Source organism: Salvia hispanica, chromosome 3, assembly GCF_029641045.1.
Source record: "Salvia hispanica isolate PSC_SH4W2 chromosome 3, Shi_PSC_v1, whole genome shotgun sequence".
NCBI lineage: Eukaryota > Viridiplantae > Streptophyta > Magnoliopsida > Lamiales > Lamiaceae > Salvia > Salvia hispanica.
Genome location: NC_142694.1, coordinates 25886667 through 25907429, shown reverse-complemented (window position 1 = coordinate 25907429; position 20763 = coordinate 25886667). Strand labels below are relative to the sequence as shown.

At 34.0% G+C, this 20763-nt stretch overlaps 4 protein-coding genes across 4 annotated transcripts; 2 read left to right on the top strand and 2 right to left on the bottom strand.

Annotated features, from left to right (window-relative positions):
- The first annotated feature begins 3552 nt into the window (after positions 1 to 3552).
- On the top strand, positions 3553 to 4890 carry LOC125212710 (CASP-like protein 4D1). Its single transcript, XM_048112946.1, has 3 exons — positions 3553 to 3698; positions 4455 to 4590; positions 4672 to 4890. The coding sequence occupies exons 1-3, from the start codon at positions 3553 to 3555 to the stop codon at positions 4888 to 4890; spliced, it is 501 nt and encodes a 166-aa protein (XP_047968903.1).
- A 5589-nt stretch (positions 4891 to 10479) lies between these two features.
- LOC125216767 (loganic acid O-methyltransferase-like) lies at positions 10480 to 12670 on the bottom strand. Its single transcript, XM_048118531.1, has 4 exons — positions 12525 to 12670; positions 11473 to 11902; positions 11038 to 11246; positions 10480 to 10955 (listed from the first exon to the last, which is right to left on the bottom strand). The coding sequence occupies exons 1-4, from the start codon at positions 12594 to 12596 to the stop codon at positions 10629 to 10631; spliced, it is 1038 nt and encodes a 345-aa protein (XP_047974488.1). The 5' UTR covers positions 12597 to 12670; the 3' UTR covers positions 10480 to 10628.
- Positions 12671 to 16029: 3359 nt separating this feature from the next.
- Positions 16030 to 18588, top strand: LOC125213751 (UV-B-induced protein At3g17800, chloroplastic-like). The gene is made up of 4 exons (XM_048114464.2): positions 16030 to 16177; positions 16256 to 16393; positions 17003 to 17301; positions 17547 to 18588. The coding sequence occupies exons 2-4, from the start codon at positions 16277 to 16279 to the stop codon at positions 18373 to 18375; spliced, it is 1245 nt and encodes a 414-aa protein (XP_047970421.1). The 5' UTR covers positions 16030 to 16177; positions 16256 to 16276; the 3' UTR covers positions 18376 to 18588.
- Positions 18589 to 19419: 831 nt separating this feature from the next.
- Positions 19420 to 20337, bottom strand: LOC125209680 (purple acid phosphatase 4-like). The gene is made up of 4 exons (XM_089068448.1): positions 20088 to 20337; positions 19790 to 19946; positions 19617 to 19724; positions 19420 to 19536 (listed from the first exon to the last, which is right to left on the bottom strand). The coding sequence occupies exons 1-3, from the start codon at positions 20304 to 20306 to the stop codon at positions 19648 to 19650; spliced, it is 453 nt and encodes a 150-aa protein (XP_088924574.1). The 5' UTR covers positions 20307 to 20337; the 3' UTR covers positions 19420 to 19536; positions 19617 to 19647.
- Between the last annotated feature and the right edge of the window lie 426 nt (positions 20338 to 20763).

The window sequence follows — 20763 nt, the reverse complement described above, 5'->3', positions numbered from 1 at the left end:
TTTTTAATATTTCATACAACTAATTATTTTTATTAAATTATTTAAACCAAAATTTGTGAAATCTAGTTTGACATGTCATTATTTTATTCAGTAGAAAAAATGCACGCTAAATATTTAAAAAGCATGATATTACAATATTTGAAAATTGTAAAGGCATGTACTTAAATAAATGCATAAAAAAGAAGAGTGATAAAAAATAAAAATAAAAAGATTGTCCATGTGTGGATCCCACGTTACCAAATAAATTATGGAATAGTAATATACCATGATTATATATTATTCCCTTAAATAAAGTGTAATTAATAACCAATTAATGTAAAAGGTAATAAGATATGTATACAAAATATAAATTTAATTAAAAAAATAAAATGTAATGTTCATTTTTTATTTATATCCTATTATGATATTTCCATAATGTCAAAAATCATTCACATATTGAATTTACATAATGATGCCACGAATTGAGGCCCAAATGAAATTAATACTCACCCATATCGCGTCAAATAAATGTAATCAATCCATAAAGAAATCACTAAAATACATTTAAAATCAAAAAGAAAACCTCAAACTCAAAAGCGAAGGCGGCGCTGCTCAATTCCAACACAGGTTCTATACATGTTTTCTCAATTTTGATAAATTATATATTCTGACTTACTTGCTTTTGTTTAAAATTAAATGTGTGCAAATTTTGAATTTTGGTTAGAATGGTGAAACCTAATAATACCAGAATAGAGGGTGCCCCGATGCCTATGAGGACCAATATTTCAGGTATTTGCTGATAATAAACTCCAATTCTGTGTTTATTATTTCAGTATTTATGTTGCACTCTTCATTATCTTGATACATACACCTTTGACAAGTTAAAAAAATGAAAAACAAATTTGGAAAAGAAAGGCTAAAAATATAGTTGACCTCATTTGTTCATTGTACAATTAAATACAATGTTCCATTTTCATTGTGTAGGAGACTATGGAGTCTATGCATTCGAGGAAAAATATGCACCATTGTCTTCATGCTTACAACATTGTAAGGCAGATATCTGCCCTGATCAGCCTAAGCCTAAGCTTGACATTTTTATCAAATATCATTATAATAAAGAGTGTTTTGTTGCATATTCCCTTAAAGAGGATAGCACCATCTCACCCAAATATCACATATATCCTCCCTCTTTTCTAGACAAAGATTATTCCTCTACCGGGGCTAGTTGTAATGGCCTCTTTCATTTTTATGATAAAAAGTCGGGTCATGTTCTTTGGAACCCAACGACGAGTGAGTATAAGATCCTCCCTAAGCCCTCTGTGGAACCTCACCTTAAATATGTTAGTCAATCATTTGGAATGTGGTCTGACCATAAATTTGAAGATTACAAATTGCTGAATCTTGTACATGCTTGTATGGAAGACGAACAAGGTTATTTTCTCGGCAGTAGTTATCACATTGACTTGTATTCGCTCAAAACTAATTCCTGAAAGAGAATACAATGCACCGAGATTTGTGGTATTGAGGAAACTAGTTGTGCTTGCGTATCTGGTGTTTTTTATTGTAAAGCATATCTAAAACAGGCTCATGCTATCCTTTCGTTCGACTTTTCTACTGAAACTTTTTCTATTTTGCCATCACCGAACAATAGCTGGCACCGTTTTTATCTTCTAGAGTATAAAGGGTTGTTAAGTGCTCTTGAATGCGTCTACATAGATAATTACTGTCAAGAACCTGATATACCTATAAGATTTAAACTTTGGATTATGAGTGACGGGTCGTGGACAAAAGAATCTAAATTCCATATTTTTGGTGTCCGTGAGCCTTTATACTTTTCGCGGGACTGCAAGCTATTGTATTTTTTGAGTTTGAATGATGAGCTGGTGGTGTTTGTCGTACTACTGTAAAGATGAAGCATCTTGGCCTCGATTGCTCCACAGCTAATCGAATGGTGGTTCCGTTTTTTGAGAGCTTTGTCCAACTCAATTGAGGAGGTAAAATTCTGTCTTCTCACTCTCAATTCTGTATGCTTGTCAAAGTTTAGTATACATGGATTAGCATTGTGTTTATGCTAAATAATTTTTTAACTTGATCAGAAATGAGAGAGAAGAAAAAGAAGAAGACATTACTGAAGCAGGAGGACTGTTATTTGTAGCGTCATAAGGATTCTAGCAACATCTTATACACATTTGAAAATGTCTAATTTGCCTTTGTACATCACATTTTCCTTTTAATACATAGTACTTACTAAAACTCCTGCATAACATGTAATCTTATTTTAATCTAGTATTGACCATTACAAACTTTGATACACCCTTAAGGACGCTCACAACCCACTTGTGGCTGGCGAAGCTGCCAGGCAAGAGGGGGTTGAGGTGGTTTTCAGGGGTGGGTAGGGTTTTCTATTTTTTGTTTGTTTTTTAAAAAAATTCAAATTCTTTAAAATTAATTAGGCGCTGGATCGATGAAAATGTTCTCAATCGGGCCTGATGTGGTTTGTAGATGCATTGCTCGAAATCGCTCAAGAAGTTGGTCGCACGTCTGTAATTACTTAAGAGTTTGAGAACATGTCATTGTCTAGCATTGTGCACAGAGCCAACCACGCAATGTAGCTCTGGAGAGCATTTCTTGGTCTCTTCATAACATCGACGTGAATATGACCATCGAATAATACAACCAACCGCAACGCAAGGATACATCGAAGATGAACGAGGACGAGCTTTGAGTGCACAACCTCCTTTTTTGCACATTCCGGAAGAAGCTTGAAAATTTTACTTTATAGAACATATTTTCTATTAAGCCGTAATTTTAGATTAGCTTAAACTCCCTCCGTCCCATTAAATATGAAACATTTGTGAATCGGCACGGAATTTTATATAGTTTTGTTTTGTGAGTTAATGAAGAGAGTAAAGTAAAAGAGGTAAAAAAATAGAGACAAAGTTGTTTCCATTTTAGAAAACGTTTCATTTTTAATGGGATAACCAAAAGAAAATATTTCATTTTTAATGGGATAGAGGGAGTATTATTTATCCTGATCTAATCTAATCCTCAAAACTAAACACCCCTAATAGAATATCTAAAATATTCACAACCAAAAATTACCTCATTTCAAATAAACGATGGAGTAAAACTTATTCTACTTGGTGTTCATTTTAAAGATATGAATACTAGTATTAATTAGATTAGTGAGCATATCCAACTAATCACAATGGCAGAATAATAAATTAGGAGTAAAAAGTGCATATCGGCCGTCAAATGCACATCGTACAGCACGAAAATAAGACGAAAATGTGCGTCGATAGAACATTCACAAAGCAAATCTCTCAACGTGTACGCGTTTTAGCTTATCTTATGTAACGCTCTATACTTTTATATATTCACATAATTTGTCATTTATGTACAATTGTGCCAATTTAGTTGGCACGAGGCCTGCAAATATATGTTCACAATGTCCCAAGACAAAAACAAAACATCGAAAAGTCCGATGTAAAATTGGTCTTATAAAAAGGGTCCCAATAAATAACCATGTCATTAAACTTCAAACTAGATTTAGAAGAATTTGAGAGAAATAATATGGCGAGTTTAGGTGCATTAAGAGCAATTCTGGCGTTGAGGATACTGAGTCTGCTAACGCTAGCTGCCTCAGCTCTGCTTATGGGTCTCAACAATATCAGTGTTGATGGTGTAAAGATTAAGTTCACTGATCTCATTGCATACAGGTCATACATTTGGAGTATCATCTTTCATTTTTTAAATTTCTATACACTTCATCTATAAACTGCAATTTTGTTTTTTTGGTTGGGCTACACTTCAATAGCGTAATTAGGATATATATCTCATAGGGTTAATTGCTTATAAAATCACAAAGTTTGGTCAGATTTTGGTTTATCATACACCTTTCAAATTTTGAATGATAAATCACGAAGTTTCAAAATTTTCTCACAATAACTTTTTTGGATGGAAATTCGAGGTTGAATTGGTGCACACGTGTAAAATTTTGGTGTTGTTAATTATTAGTGACGTAAAAGTATAATAATATAACGATGTAGACAACTACACGATACAATTTTGAGAGATTAAGAAACTTAAAACAATGCTTCATAATTTGATAATTGCTAGTAATTTTTTAAATTTCATGATTTGTCTTTCAAATTTTGAAAGATGTGGGACAAACCAGAATTTGATCAAACTTTGTGATTTTATAGGTAATTAACCCTATCCCATATTATAGGTTGATGAGCTCTAGTAGATATAAATAAACCCTAATGATGATTAATTTTTGAGATATTAACATGATGAAAAAAACAAATTAAATACTTAGTGAGTCACTACTCTTACATAATCAATTGATTTTATGATGAAATCTCACTAGACTTTGATTTATCTCCAGAGACCATGCATCGTATTATATGTTTCGATGTATGCACACAAATTATTATCATGAATTTAGTACATATTTTTGTATGTATTGGCAGGTATGTGTTTGCTGTTGGCGCAATAGGATTTTTGTACAACCTAATCCAACTCCCATTTGCAATGTACAATGTGGTGCAAAAGAAGAGGCTGATACGCAACGGCTGTCTCCCCGAATTCGACTACTTCGGAGATAAGGTTCAAATAAAATGACACATTTCTTGTCACGTTGTTACACAATTATGGGAAATAATTAAATAAAATTTGAAAATGCACCAGGTGATTGCGTTGTTATTGGCAAGTGGAGTAGGCGTCGGATTCGGAGTCACATTCGAGCTTAAACGAACCTTCGACGACGCATTTAGCAGTGAGGTGAAGAAATATCTAGACCGGGGCAATATTTCGACCGGGATCCTGCTGGCCGGAACCGTTTTCATGGCTCTCCTTCTGGCTTACTCCTCCACCCGTCGTTCAGCCACAACGGGGCTCTTCAAATAATTAATTTAATGGAGCAGTAATACATTTGCCACTACTTGTTTATTGTTCTTAATTCTTTACCTGTGTTTTTTCTAAGACTGGAAAATTGGAGTTTCCATTTATTGAATAAATTAATCATTGATGATGTATCAATTTCTTGTATCATCAAATAATAACTGTCGTGACATTTAATTAAAATGAATTGATTAAATTCATTTTTTTCTTAGTCGGTGTGTTACTATCTTTTGTAGGAGGTCCAGAAACCGACTAAGTAGGTTGCTTGTTAAATTAGACTTAATTTACATGAAAAATGGTAGCATAAGTATTATTTTCTCAAAACTATGTAAGTCAATACTATTTCTCTGGATTGGAGGGAAAAAAGTAAAATTTAAGTTAATGTATTAGAAATAGGCTATACACCCTTTAATTAAAATATTAATTATTATTGACACTATTTAACATAATCTGAAATGTTCATTAACTTAACATATTCAATAAACTCAATTTATTTTATCAAAAGTAATAACCGCGAGTGTATGGGACTAGTGCAGCAATTAGTAAACAAGAGTATTGTATCCAACAGATACCAACTTAAGTACCACAAATAAAAATTAACTACTATCTAGAGAATCCAAAAGGATTTGGTTTGTTCTAACAACTAATAGAAATATATAACAATGAACAAATAATAATAAGTGAACAAGATATAAAAAGTTAATATGGAGAAAACGTAGAACTCAAGCATCCCTATAACATTTTGGCATAAAAATCAGACCCGCCGAGTTTGACCCGTCCGGGTCAACAATGGGGTCGGAAATGACCCGCCCAGGTAAAAGTTGCTATTTTTCTCACTCTTTGTGCAAGTCACCCGTCCGGGTGGAAGTTACGGGACCAAAATGATCAGCTTCATATAACGGCCATAACTTCTTCTACTGGACTCCGATGGAGGCGTGCGAGATACCCACGCGAAGCTCTTTGAAAGAAGAAGAGAATGATATGTATTAGGAGCTTATTGGACTTCAGAAACGCCAGCAGAATTGTCTCGAACTAAAGCTGTTGTACATCTACATAATTTGTACCGTTTTCTAATATTTTTTTCTATCATATTTCAACAAACATGTCAAAGTACGAAAATATAGAAAGGTAGCCATAATCACGTCAAATGACTTAACCGACACAATGTGAAATGTTCATTACCATAATAGAGGTATCTTAACCAACACAGATTCATCATTAAGACATTGTCTGATGTTCATCTCTAAAGAAACAATCAAATACAACATCACTTAACTATTCACTTAAAATACCACAAAAAGACTATTTACTGAGCACCAATACCAAGCACAGTTAAATGTGCTCGGAAAATAGCGAGACACAATTGAAGGTGCTCGACAATATCAGAAACGGGAGTGCTAATTGCGAGCAATTTCAAGCAGGTCAACATGCTCGGCCTGGCAATCTATCAACAATGGCAAGCACCATTTATGTGCTCGGAGAATGGCGAGCACCAAAGACGTGCTAGGATATATTAAAATAAAGACTTATGAAATTATTCATGGAATATATATGTTTTTCACTGATATAACCAAGCACTATGTATATGCTCGGGACAAAAAATAGTATTAAATAAATTAATTTCCAATAATCTACCATATAGCTAGGCTAGCGAATTAGTAAACCTCCAAATTATTATTACATAAAACTATCTAGAATGTGTTTTTGTGTTCGAAAATGACAAGAATAATTACACTATTTTTTTCTCGATACATATCAATATGTGTTGGGGCAGGGTTCTCTTATAATGCTTGTAACATCATAATCCAAAATTAAAACTAAATCTAGACCCTTAGATTTTGAAATGAGCGGATGAGATTAAAGCTCACAAATTTCAATAAATAGTAAACAAAATATCAACAAAAGGGTAATATCGTGATTATGTATCATATGATAATTTTAGTGGGTTTTTTTTATATCAACATAGTGTATACAAATATCAACAATATGATATGAGGATATCAACACAAGTACAAGAAAATATCGACACAGTTTTATTGAGATTTTACATACACTATATTGAGATTTTTTTTTTCCATTTGTTGATAAAAATCTGCTTATCAACATGTACGAAAATTGAAATACTCCCTCCGTCCCACGTTACTTGAGTCGTATTCTATTTTGGATTGTCCCAAGTTACTTGAGTCATTTCTCTTTTTAGCTAAACAAAACATCTAATCACACCTACTTTATTATTTCTTTTACTTTATTCTCTCCCCTCTCTTTTACTTTATTCACTCCTCTACTTTATTTAACTACTTAAACACAACTTTTTTAAATCTCGTGCCGAAAAGAAACGCCTCAAGTAACGTGGATGGAGTATAAGTTATCAAATATCATCACCCGAACATCGTCAAAACATATGCTGCAATTGAGATCTCGTTAGAATCCTTATATAATTAATTATCTTTAATTGATATATTTTTGCGAAAAATTAATTTAAATTGAAAGAGTTACATAAATTTAAAGTTTTGAGATGATTTTGATGAGAGAGAATTGACATTAATACCCTTTAAAAAATTATTTACTAATTATTTAAATTTAAAATATAATACATTTGTCATTATTTTAACCATTAGATCAATTAATCTAATGGCTAAGAATTGGTCTTATTTTTAGATTGTTAATTAGTTAGCAATTGATCATAACCTCTAGGGTATATATTTAAAATATTTAATTATTCAACAATAACAAGAATTTAAGAAATGTCAATAGGGGTGCGTTAAAATGATAACACTCTTAAAATGACACTGTGACACCACGTTAGAATGCAATATTATATATGCTAGTCTAGAGTATTGGATGTTGCAGTCCACGTAAATCTTGCGAATTTTTTATGATTGCCACATGGTAGCTGATTATTCGTCCACGTGTACAAATGATTGGCTATGAATGGTGGTATGGTGTTATTTAAGATGGGTTGTCATTTTAACACATCCCCATGTCAATATTTTTTTCTTTATACATGTCAATATTTTAAAGCAATAGTTGCGAACACCACATATGTGCTTGGAAAATGCCGAGCACCATATATGTGCTCGGTAAATATAAAAAATGATTATTGTTATTCAACAACAAGAATTTAAAACATGTCAATATTTTGAAGCAATTTCTCAGAAAATTTGCATAAATAAAAATTTGCAGATCATTCACCATTTTAAGCACCATACATGTGTTCGCAAATATTAAAATTTATTTTGAATATATACTATCAATATTTTTAAGGAATGCCGAGCACCATACCACGTTACTTAAGTCACTTCTTTTTCGCACTCGTTTTGAAAAAATAATAATAAATAGTTAAAGTGGAGATAAAGTAAAGTAAGAAAGAGAATAATATACTCCCTCCGTCCCACAAAGATTGTCCCATTTTTTCATTTCAGTCCGTCCCATAAAGTTTGTCCCATTTCACTTTTTACTATTTTTGGTAGTAGACCTCATATTCCACTAACTCATTCTTACTCACATTTTATTATAAAACTAATATATAAAAGTAGGACTCACATTCCACTGACTTTTTCAACTAATTTTCCATTACATTTCTTAAAACCCGTGCCCGTCAAAATGGGACAATCTTTGTGGGACGGAGGGAGTAGTTAAGTGCGAAAATGAAGTGACTCAAGTAACGTGAGACGGAGGGAGTATGTGCTTGGAAAATGCCGAGCACCATATATGTGCTCGAAAAATATAAAAAAATAATTAATAATTATTCAACAACAACAATAAATTATTACATTATATTTGTTATCAGTAAATATAACGCTAGTGAAATTTTGATTATTGTATTTTATAGTGTTATGTGTGATTGTTTTATTCACTACATATGGTTGATAATTCTCTTTAGAAGTATTTTTGGCTGGCTGTAGGCCTATTCGTGTTGATTCTAATTGCTCTGTAAACAGGTCAACTTGGAAAGTCTAGGCAATTGGGAAGTGAAGCAGCTCTTTGAGTAATTTCTTGTACTTGGTTGTATCTTTACTTTGTTGAAATATTACATCTAAAAATTAGTTTGACATTCAATCTCACGATGACTTGATCATTCTTTTTCGGTGAGTCCTCTTTACTTCAAGAACATCGTGAAGAAAGCAAATTGAATGAAAAATCGTACAAATGAAAAATGTGTATTTAGTTTAATTTTGAAAGAATCTTATATTATATATTTGTAAAACAATCTTTGCTTTTTAATGTTATTTGAACTTTGTTTACTTTTGTATTCATGTAATAATTTTTAACTTTTTAAAATAATTAAAAATATAGAATTTATATATTTTAAAAATAAGTCCAGAATTGCAAAAATAACCAATCTGCCGAGCACGTGCTCGTATTTCCTTGCTTTGCTAGCCACTACCGAGCACATGGAGGTGCTCGCTACACCCAAAGGCAGTGATGATGCTCTCAATATTTCCTAAAACCTCTCAAAAATATAGAGCACATAGCTGTGCTTGCCACTTCCGAGCACATGCAAATGCTTGCTACATCCGAAGGGATGGTTGACCAATTTGTCGAGCACCTTCAAGTGCTCGGAAAACAAAAGAAAAATGTCGACGAATCAAATAACGACCACCTAAAGTGGTCGGAAAGTGCTCGGTATATCCCTATTTTCTGAGCAATATCGCCCTTTTTTCCGAGCACTTTGGTGCTCGGTAAATAGCTTTTTGTTTTGTAGTGTACATATCAGAGATTAATATTTAGATACAAACAAGAATTGAGAAAGATCACGAATTGAGGCAGATCGCCATTGAATATTCATGGAGATTATATTGAAGGAGATTGGGAGAAGATTGCAAGGAAAATTGTGAGATTGAAAAAAAATGAAAAATCACGTATTGTGTATGGAAATAATTTGATTTTCCAATATACCTTTCAACAAAAAATTTTAAAATAAATATTGAATTATGGTAAATTAATTATAGCCACGAGATTATAAAATGATAGGACAAGATTTGGTCATTAGTTGGGTGTTCGATATTGATCACAACTCTATATATATATATATATATATATGCAGGGATGTATTAAGATGACAACCCTCTTTATTGTAACACCATACCACCATTTTAGACCATTGGATCTGAAAATCGTGTGCTTGTCATGCTGCCACATGTAAAAACACGGAGGGAAAAAAATAGGAAATTTCTAATTTTACGTTACTAGATTGCAGTGTTGTTCATTGAATATTGCAGTCTTACCACAACAATTTTACAGTTTACCACGACTACAATATCCAATACAGTAGACTGCAAACCCGTAAACCCGTATTTTTTCACGAAACTTAATCCTAGGCGTCCATAAATGAGATCTAACGGACTATATTGGTGGTATGATGTTGGTGGCATCATAGTGCACCCCTATATATGCATTTTTCATATATTCTAGAATTCTGTATTCTATTCTTTCATATTTTATATAACTAGAATTTTCTCTATAAAAATCTAAATATTTAATAAATTAATAATATCTATATTTAGAAAATTCTACTCCGCATATAAATAATTTTACTATAATTATATATATTGATTACATAATTCTAGAAAAATCTACTATATAAAATCTGGATTTGCATAATAGATATTTTTATTTTATAAATTCGATTTCAATACAAACACTGCCTCCATTTGGACCATAACTCAACATTATATTCGTCTTCTCTTGGGCTACTTTGATTGAAACATGGATCGAACAGTTGATACTAACGTGAAGGTAAATTATTTACGTTTCAAGACGTAAAACAGTTGAGGTGAGTCGCGCAGGGACGCCTCCAACAGGTCGGAAACCTCATCAGCTTTGTCTAAAGCCCTTCCAAACACTTTCTCCATCACACTCTCTCCAAAGTGTTCCTTAAAGCTTCCTTCCATCCCAGCTCTCAGGTGGCCTACAATGGCACGTGCACTAATATTCGACCTCGGATTCACCATCTCCGCTCTCTCGACGCTGAAACACCCGTCCTCCTCTATCACCTCCCTCACCTCCCCCATACATGGGAAGTAAAACGCCAAGTTGAACCCATCGACTTCACCTTTCCCGATCACTCCCTGCAATATACACACATGTTTCGTAAAATATGCAAATCCAATTCATTTTTTTCTTACTTAGATTCATTATGATCACGATCACCTCATTAGCTAGCTCCAGTACGCTAGATTCAAGAAGACGAAAGATTACAGCGTAAGAACTCTGCGAGTGAGTGAGGCCTTCTGCTAATCCAGCTATGATCAGAAACATTAACCCTCCTTTCACTATCTCCTCTCCTCTCGCACTAAGGAAAGCCCTCAAATCCCTCTTGAACTGCTCCAAATATCCGTTCGCCACATGTGGGGACGCGTCTGCAGATAAAAATAATTACTCGTATTTTTCTTCGTTCATTGTGGAAGAATTATTACTCCTTTCGTCCCAAGGAAGATGACTCCTTCCTTGGGCAGCACGGGATTTTATGAAACTTTATTTTGTATGTTAAGTGGAGACGAATAAAGTAGATACAAATGTGTTTGTATTGTTTTAGTAATGGGTTGGGACAAATAAAAGAGAAAAGTGGGTCATCTTCGGTGGGACCTGGGCTAGTGTAGTGGATTCTGCCCTCGTTCCATGCGGGTGATTTGGTGTTGATGATTTCGTCCGGCACCTTGGAGAGATAGTGAAGAGTGAAGGAAGAATAGGCCAAAGTGATGCGGCCGCGGGAGAAGAGGCGGCTGTGGAATGATCCTGGCACAGCGGCCGCGTGGTATTTGCTCTGCGGGAGGGAGGCGAAGAGCTTGTTGAAATCGTTGGCGGCGTGATCGTTGAAGAAAACCTCGAACTCGAGCTGCTGCGAAGCACTTGTTTTTGTTTGGAGTGCTTCTATCATATTCTGTACGGCGAGGAATGTGTTTGGACCCACGGAGCATCCTAAATCTACGAGGCTGACTGAGCTCGACATGTCTGCGTCCAGTTTTTCGATGATGGCTTCATGGATCATCTCCTTCACCAAATTTGCACTGTCTTTCTGCATCATGAGCACCATCAGTTATGCATTTATCATCACTATTGCAATCATCCTATTTTTATATATTAATTTTATAATAATTGTTACTGGAATAATATAATGAAATATGAGATCTATTTAATAAAATAGTAAGAATGAAATGAAACATTTATTAAGTATCAGACGAAATTGAAAGTAAGATGCTTTTTGGCCTTTTTATTTGACTGTCTCAAATAAATATGTGAAGTTCCTTTTTTTTCTTCAATTTCAGCCTCTTTTAATCCGCATGTCTCTGACAAATGGTTTTCATCTGCGCCAGCCCCTTTGGCTTTTTCAATTCCAAAAAAAAAGTGTTAAAAAAGAAAGACCTAAAGATGATTTCGAACAATTTTAATAAAATTTAAAATTTAAAAACATATACTTAATTTGGTAGTTGCTAAACCCCCTTACTCCTCTCACTTGTAACTAAACGTCTAGTAAAAGAGACTTTACGTGTGAAATCAAGATTTGAGAAGACAGATATCTTTATACATAGCTTAGATTTGTGCAGTGTTTCATATCTAAGAATCCTGTTAAATAGTACAACGGAAGGGCAAACTGTTAAACTAAGGAAGGAAAGCGATTATTTAAAAACAAATGTGACCTGAAAATCTGAGTTTTTTGCGTAACTAAAAGGTCCATCGCCACTGGTCGTGGTCGGAACAGACTCGGCCATCCCCTCTCGATTCTTCAACAGTAAAACAACTAATAGCTTCAGCCTTTGTGTGTAATATGCTAGCTAGGAGTGATCGACGGTATTTAAAGACAGTAGATTTCAATGTGTCTTAAGAAATGAAGTCATTTTAACGGCATTAACTTGACTTTCTGCAACGATTAGGACATGGGGATTCTCTAAACCACAGTTAATTTAAGATTGGTTACATATTTTATTGTATACAGTACTATATTGTGATTGATAAATTGATAGAGATATGAATCTATATGTTCAAACTTCAAACACTAATGTGATTTAAGCTGTGACTATAATTATCAAGAGGTTTAAAAAATTGGTGGGTTTGTAGACTTGTTGAAGTAGCCATTTTTGCTCACCTAATTAGAAAATGAAAGCCATAATATTTTAACAAAAGTCAAAAGAGGCTCTAAACTATTGTTAGCTAGTTCAGCAAGAAGTATAGCCAAGCAGTGAATAAAAATGATGACATATATGATTTGGTCTGGTGTAATGGGTGTTTGATTTATTTAGTTCTTTATTTGGAGTTGGTAGGCTGATTGAAACATTATAGTAATTATAAGAATTAGTTTCACATAATCAGAAAATCAAAGCTACATAATAACACCTAAAGATGGCCTTTCAACTTATATTTAAATCACCTAGGAATGAATAATAAGTAATAACAACTGCTGAATACTTATGACTTATGAGTAGTGCACAATTGTTGAACCCAACGTTTATTCAACAATTAAAGAGGTATCATTATTAGTAGTCATAAATTAGTCCATCACAAATAAGTGTTGGTCCCAACTGTAACTAATTAAAAAAAGAATACTTATTATTATTGTTATTATTATTATCCTTGGAGAGTTTGGGTTGTATTGTGCTAGCTTTATAGAGGCCATCACAATTAAATTAATTAAACACACTATAACTCCAATTTGGCTGCACATTAAATTCAGTTAGAGCTACTTATATTTTCTCGTCGCAAATTAGGCATGAGTACTTGACTTTGATATGAGGGCAAAATGAAAACATCAATTCTGAAATAAGAAAGACTAATTATATTTAGCTTATACACGTTCACATTTTGTACAAAAATAAATATATATAGATTGGCTAAAGTCGGTCAATAATCAATATGGTCTTCTCTTTGATATCACACACTTTCAGTTGGATATCCCCTCAAGTCGATTGTGTTACAGCATTTCCAAGGAGAGGGATTTCCGAAGAGGGGTAAACTAATATAACTATCATATTTATCTTTTTTCCATGAAAAATTATTCTCTAAAAGGAGATGATACAAATATGTGATATGATTTAGCATTTCATCGGTTATTTAATCATGTTTCCATCATAGTTAATGGATAGTCGATTATTTAGTTTCATAGTTAATGAATTAGTGGATTGGTTAGTTGGTTAGTCATTCGTCTATACTCTTTCAAGCATGGCATGAAAAACAAGTAATAGAATGTTTCCTTTTGTTTAGTTTTCATACGTATGGTTTATATTTTGGAGTTAGAATCCACTCTAAGGATTCAAGTTCATAACAGGAGAGGTATTTGAGAAGGTATTATACTTTTCTCATTTTGAAGAGGTATCTTTACCTCATCATCAATGGAGAGGTAAAATTTTATAACTACCATATTTGTCTTCTTTTCATGAAAAATTATTCTCCAAGGGAGAAGGTATTTGAGAAAGTATTACATTTTATGTTTTTTTAATGCGTTTTGTATTATTATTTTATGTTTAAAAGATCATTTACCTTTCTAGTGTTTATATACCTTTTTCTTTTGGAATATGTTTCTTTTTAATAGAGTATATTTCACTTTTTGAGGAGGTATATAGATGATATTTTTTTTTTTAATGTACCTTCGGCCTTGGAGATAGCTCTTATTGTGTGTCACACTAAAAGTAAAAGTTTGAGTTTGGATCGCATTAATGAATAGGAGTTGTGAATACCTATTCATTGTCTTTAACAGCATTTTCAATTTGAATATGAAAGAATATTATGTCAATTTCTTGTACATAAATGTATGTGTGGTGTGGATTCATGTAAAACATGCCAATTGTAAGATATTTAATGATATGTGTAGCAATACACAGACCACGATGACTGGAAATGGTATCCAAGTTTAACACCTCCACCGCAATTTCCACAGACGTTCCGTTCCACTCCAACCACCAAAAATGTGCTCAAACTATAATTTCTTAAAATTGAACCATGAGAAGTGGGCCCAATTTTTGTTATCCAGAAATTTCCACGACTTGCTAGATCCAATCACAAAAGATCCTTCATATATCAAATTACAATAGTAGCCCTGTGAGCCGTTTACGTATACTTAATTTTGAGCGATGGGTTGGTACAATATATCTTACCAACGCTGCCATAGACATAATTTGATAGGAGTAAAAATCATACTTCGTCGCATAAAAATAGATATTTTTAATTTTAAAATGTCATATAAAAATATTTTATTCTATTTTTAGTAACTTCCTTCTCTCTAATAAGGTGTGCTTATTATCTACTAACAATATTATAATTCTTTTTTTTCTATCTCTGTATTACTTTACCAAATCTATATTAATTCTCGTGTCATCCCAACTATCCAAATATTTATGAGACGAAGGGAGTATATTCATTTTATTCAAATTTTCGGTATATTAGAGTTTCTATATTGTCAATTTCTATACTGATACTATACCACATTTTTGGTATACTGAATTTTACGACCTATTGGATTTTAGTATGATATGCTGCGATTCTATTGTACGTTGTATTATAAATATATTTAATATCGAAGTACTTCATCTCCTACTGTTAAAAGTCTCATTTTAGTTTTGTACGAGTTTTAAGAATTACTAGTATGAAAGAAAGAAAGTGCAAAATACATTGAAATATAAAACCTATTTTTATATATTATTTTTACAATAAAATATAAGTGAAATGAGTAAATGGAATGTAAAGTCTGTAATTTATGTTATCTATAAAAATTTTGGTATGTGCCATTTTGAAAATCAGATTATATCAAAAATTGATATTTTTGATCTGATAAAGTAAGTACTACTACTCCCTCCGTCTCACTTAAAATGACATGCTTTTGTTTTTTTTAGTTTGTCCCAACTAAGATGACATATTTTTCTTTTTCGGAAACTTTCTCTCTCCAATTAATACACTCAACCACTTTTTCTCACTTCTATTAAAATATTCTATCTTTCTTCCTTTTCTATTTTAATAGTACTTACATTTACCTTTTCTCTCTCTAATTAAACACTTTAACTAATAACTCATAAAATCTCATGCCGGCTAAGATATGTGTTATTTTAGCCGGGACGGAGGGACTAGTATATTTTGATATTTTTCTGCCACTCTAATTTTGATCCATGATTGTCTTGTTCTTGTTACATACTCTTACAGGGTATTCTCGTAATTAAACATAGTTGAACAACTCCGAGACGAAGATAGGATTATAAAAACACGGGATTCCCACTGAAAGATAGGACAATAGGAAGGACACTGTTTTGAAACGAGCGACGATTAAATATTCATCATTCCAGTCAACATTTAAGACGAACGCATCAAGGTATTTATATCTCTACTGAAATTATCTGCCGATCAACTTGATTTTGGGGTTTCTGAGGATCATTTGCTTCTCTGGTAGTATCCACACAACTGATTCAGGATGGAAACAGTAGCTACTTTTCGGGCTTCTATTTGCAGCATCTCACCCAATTGGGCTTCCCGGCCCGGCCCGGACAGATCCGATGCCAGGCCCGTGCTCTCCAACGCTTGGATTCAGGTATTGATCGGTTGCTTCATTTGCGCTGTGATTTTTGGTTTTTTGAGGCGAGAATTCTTGATTAATTTAGGCTGAGCTAATTAGAATGATTTCCGTTTTCCTTGGATGAATTGTTTTAGAATTCCGTTGAAAATGTTTCAATTATTTTGTTCGTGATAAGGTAATTGCTGATTCAGCTTAAATTTGTTCTTTTGAACAGTGTAATTAAGTTGAAGAGGGTGAATCTGCTCCTTTTGGTTTGGGGAAATTTATGTTGTATCTATATGGTAGACCTATTTGTAAGATAAAAAACGAGTCTTGAGAAGAAAATGGAGGATTCTTTTAAAAAGTGAGAAATTATTGGGCCGAGCTGAAGAGATTTACAAGTTGTGATTTTATCTGGCCTTTTGTATTGAATAATTATCTGGAGGAGTTTATCAATCTACCTTTTTTGATCTGGCTCTGTGTTAGAACTTGTAAATTAGGTGCTTAATCCATTGTGTTTAATTCAACTTAATGTAAATGTGATAAAGCTTTGGTGTGCGGATTTATTATTGTTTTCACTTGGTTGATGAACTAGTGTACTCTTGTGACAAAATAACTTATTTGAATTGGGATTGTAAACTGCAGAAAACACCACTGGTTTCTAAATTCAAGGTAGGAAACAAAAATGCGAGATATTTGAGCAGCAGGCGTACTGCCACCAGAGCTTCTATGCAGCCTTCTGACTCTGGCAGTTCGGAATATCCCATTGCTCCTCTACAGATGGAGTCTCCGATAGGGCAATTTCTCTCTCAAATATTAGCAAGTCACCCGCATCTTGTTCCTGCTGCTGTAGAACAGCAACTTGAACAGCTGCAAACTGACTGTGAGGCAGAGAAAGAGAAGGAAGAGCCATCTGCATCTGGAACTGATCTTGTTTTATACAGGTAACAAGATTAACTCTTACGACTTAAGTTGCTATCAGCTTAATAATAGAACCACATCTCTGTCGAGGTGATTCCATATGTACACGATGCATAAACCGTATTGATCATAATCTAATGGATTTCTAAGCTGCCAAATATTTTTCATGTGAGGCATTATTTGATTATGATATTATCTTTTTGCTGAAGACTGAAGTGGAATATCAATTACTATGATTTAATTTGACATTACTTCCTTTCAATTATAGGAGAATTGCGGAGGTTAAAGCTAATGAAAGAAAAAAGGCACTGGAAGAGATCTTGTACGCATTAGTGGTACAGAAATTCATGGATGCCAGTGTATCCCTGGTTCCGACAATCACTCCATCAACACCCGATGGTCCTGTTCGTGTTGATAATTGGCCTGGCCAAGATGATAAATTGGAGCGCCTCCACTCTCCTGAAGCTTACGAGATGATCCAGAACCACCTGTCTCTCATTCTTGGCAACCGACTTGGCGACTCTACCTCTGTACTTCAAATAAGCAAACTAAGGGTTGGGCAGGTTTATGCTGCTTCAGTAATGTATGGATATTTCCTCAAACGTGTAGACCAAAGGTTTCAGTTGGAGAAGAGTATGAAAGTCCTTCCCGAGGGAACTGATAATGGAGATGAACAAGTTGCATGGGAGGAAACAAGACCAAGTGATGATGACATTAATCAGTTTCGCAGGAATGCTCAGCCTCACCCAGAAATGTCATCTTTTCCCGGAGGCGCTGGTATTGGGGTTGGTGTTGATGGGGTAAAGCCATCCAGATTGCGATCTTATGTTATGTCATTTGATGGAGAGACGCTTCAAAAATATGCAACCATCAGATCTAAGGAAGCTATTAGCATCGTTGAGAAACACACGGAAGCATTATTTGGTAGGCCTGAGATCGTAGTCAAGCCTGAAGGAACCATTAATCCCCAAAACGATGAAATCAAAATTAGCTTTGGCAGCCTGAGGAGACTTGTTTTGGAAGCTGTGACTTTTGGTTCTTTCCTTTGGGATGTTGAGAGTTACGTCGATTCAAGGTACCATTTTGTTGCAAACTAAGCCCTGTGATGGTGGTTCAACTGAGGATCTCGATAATGGTTTTACTTAAAGGACGAGATGCTGCTGTCTTGCACTACTTGACTTGTACATAGTAACCTTATTTTAAATCAGTCCAATGTTTGTTATGTTATCTATAATCTATGGGAAACCATATCACTTGCCAGATTTTTGTACATTCGAAATCCTAAGTAAAGTTTACTTCTCCCGTTTAAATTTTTATGTTCTTCATTGCCTTGTCTTTATCAAATTTGTGATTATGGAACTGGACTTCTCCAGTTTATTTACTAATTTGAATCATTACTGAATGTCACATGCCATCCATGATCCACCCCATTATTTTACAGCAGCTGAAATATCTTTCATCACTTAGGGTAAACAGCTTCTTCTTGTTTCACTTCAGAAGTTTGAGACGATGAAGAGGTCTCCCAGAAACGTCGTAAAATGCTATCTTTGCCTTATCATAAGCAATCTCAAGAGACAAGAAGCCTTGGCCATCATGATAGAAGTGCATCATACTCTCATTGTGCATTCCATGATAAATTATATTCTTCCATGCCTTTGAACCACCCCCACTTGTTAGGAACTGCATTGACCTGCTTCACAACAACCATGTCAAAGAAAACAGGGCATAACCCCTTATATTAACCAAAATAGAAGTTTCTAGAAACATACCTGCAGTCACCCGCACTCGTTGCTAAGATGCTGCAAGCAGTGGTCATGTCCATTGATGTACATATCCACCTTGTGACTCTATACAACAAGTTTCAAAATATATTCAATCTATTGAATTCCCACCTCTGAGCATATTGTGTGTTTGTGTTAAAGAAAGTGCCTCAAGAATTGGGAGAATGTGATCTAGCATTTCTTGCGTGTCACCATGGTATCCAATGCTTTTTATTGTGTGGTGTCCAACAACAATATTCCAAGGTGCCTTGGATTTCTCCAATGAAAAATTAAGATTCTGAAGTGAGCATAGTTAAATTTAAGTTTATCATCTGTCATTGTCAAGATAAAAACATCAAGAATCTGTGATGTTGCACTCACTTTTAAGGTGGAAGAGAGATATCCCTCTCTTGGAAACACATTTCTCCAATCAAAATTCTGCTTCTTAGGATTGTCAAAGTACTTCTGCACAAACGGAGTCGTAGATATCCGCATATCCTAGCCAGAGAAAGAGACGAACAAGTTATTAGTGATTTGTGAGGGCAAGAGATTGAACCAGAGAGAAACAGCAGCACTACCTGCTTGAACCATGAAGTTTCTCTTACAAATTCATCTCTTGTCAAGTTTCTTAAGTGCTGGACTTAACTGAGCCTCGACATTCCCCAGAAAATCGTGGTTCCCCAACACTGTTCTTCATCATAATATTAGCAATATGACTTTATATAGCAGATCAAGATATGAGATTTTTTACCTGTATACCATGGCTTTCTAAGGCTCTTGGCAGTGTAGATATTACTAAATGATGTTTTAAAAGCTCGATCGTCCACACCCTTCAATCCGTTATCGTAGAAGTTATCACCGGTGGAGATCACAAAATCAATTCCCAGTTTCTTCCCAACATATCCCATCTGCATAAATGTATACCAGTTTTCACATCAACCAAAATCTTGCTGAATCAACATGTTTCTACCACTTTTCATATCATCAACTAGTTGAAGCTCAGATTGTGAGTAAATACAAAAGTAAATATAAGCAGGAAACAAATAGACCTGAGTAGCAACTCTAGATTGGTTGAAATCCCCATCTCTTCCCCAATCTCCCACCACCAAAAACGCAATCAAATCGTCGTGTCTCTTGCTAAGATGCTGGATTTTGGGAAGTTCCATTACATTGCTTGGAAGTTTCAGAGAGAAGCAAGTCATTAGCAGTAGTGGCCATATAAATAAGGAGCTATAAAACAAATGAGCCATTATGGGATGATTACTCATTCATAAATATGTACTTAACAATTAAGAGTATGTATATATATAGGCACCAATGTAACAAAAAGGAATAAAGATTCAACTTTCACAATGCAACAAAATTCAATGAAATACTCGTGAAGCAGCTATGGCATGCATTAATTCTTTTTGTAATTAGCAAAATGAAGAAAAAGCATTTTTAAGTGCAGTAATCACTAATCAATTATGTTTGTCATCAAGTTAAAGATGGGATGTGATAAATCATAAATGGATGGTTAAAAGACAGATCTTTTACTTCATTTTGTATACTACTGAATAAGAACAGATTGAGGATTAATTAGTAGATTCGATTTTCCTCATTTGGAATTATTTGCAGATTAACTAAAAGATGCCAAATAGTATTAAAAAAATATCATTCATCTAAATCTTTTTATGTAGTCCCTAACTAATCATTAAATAAACATGTTAGAGCACTCCCAATGGC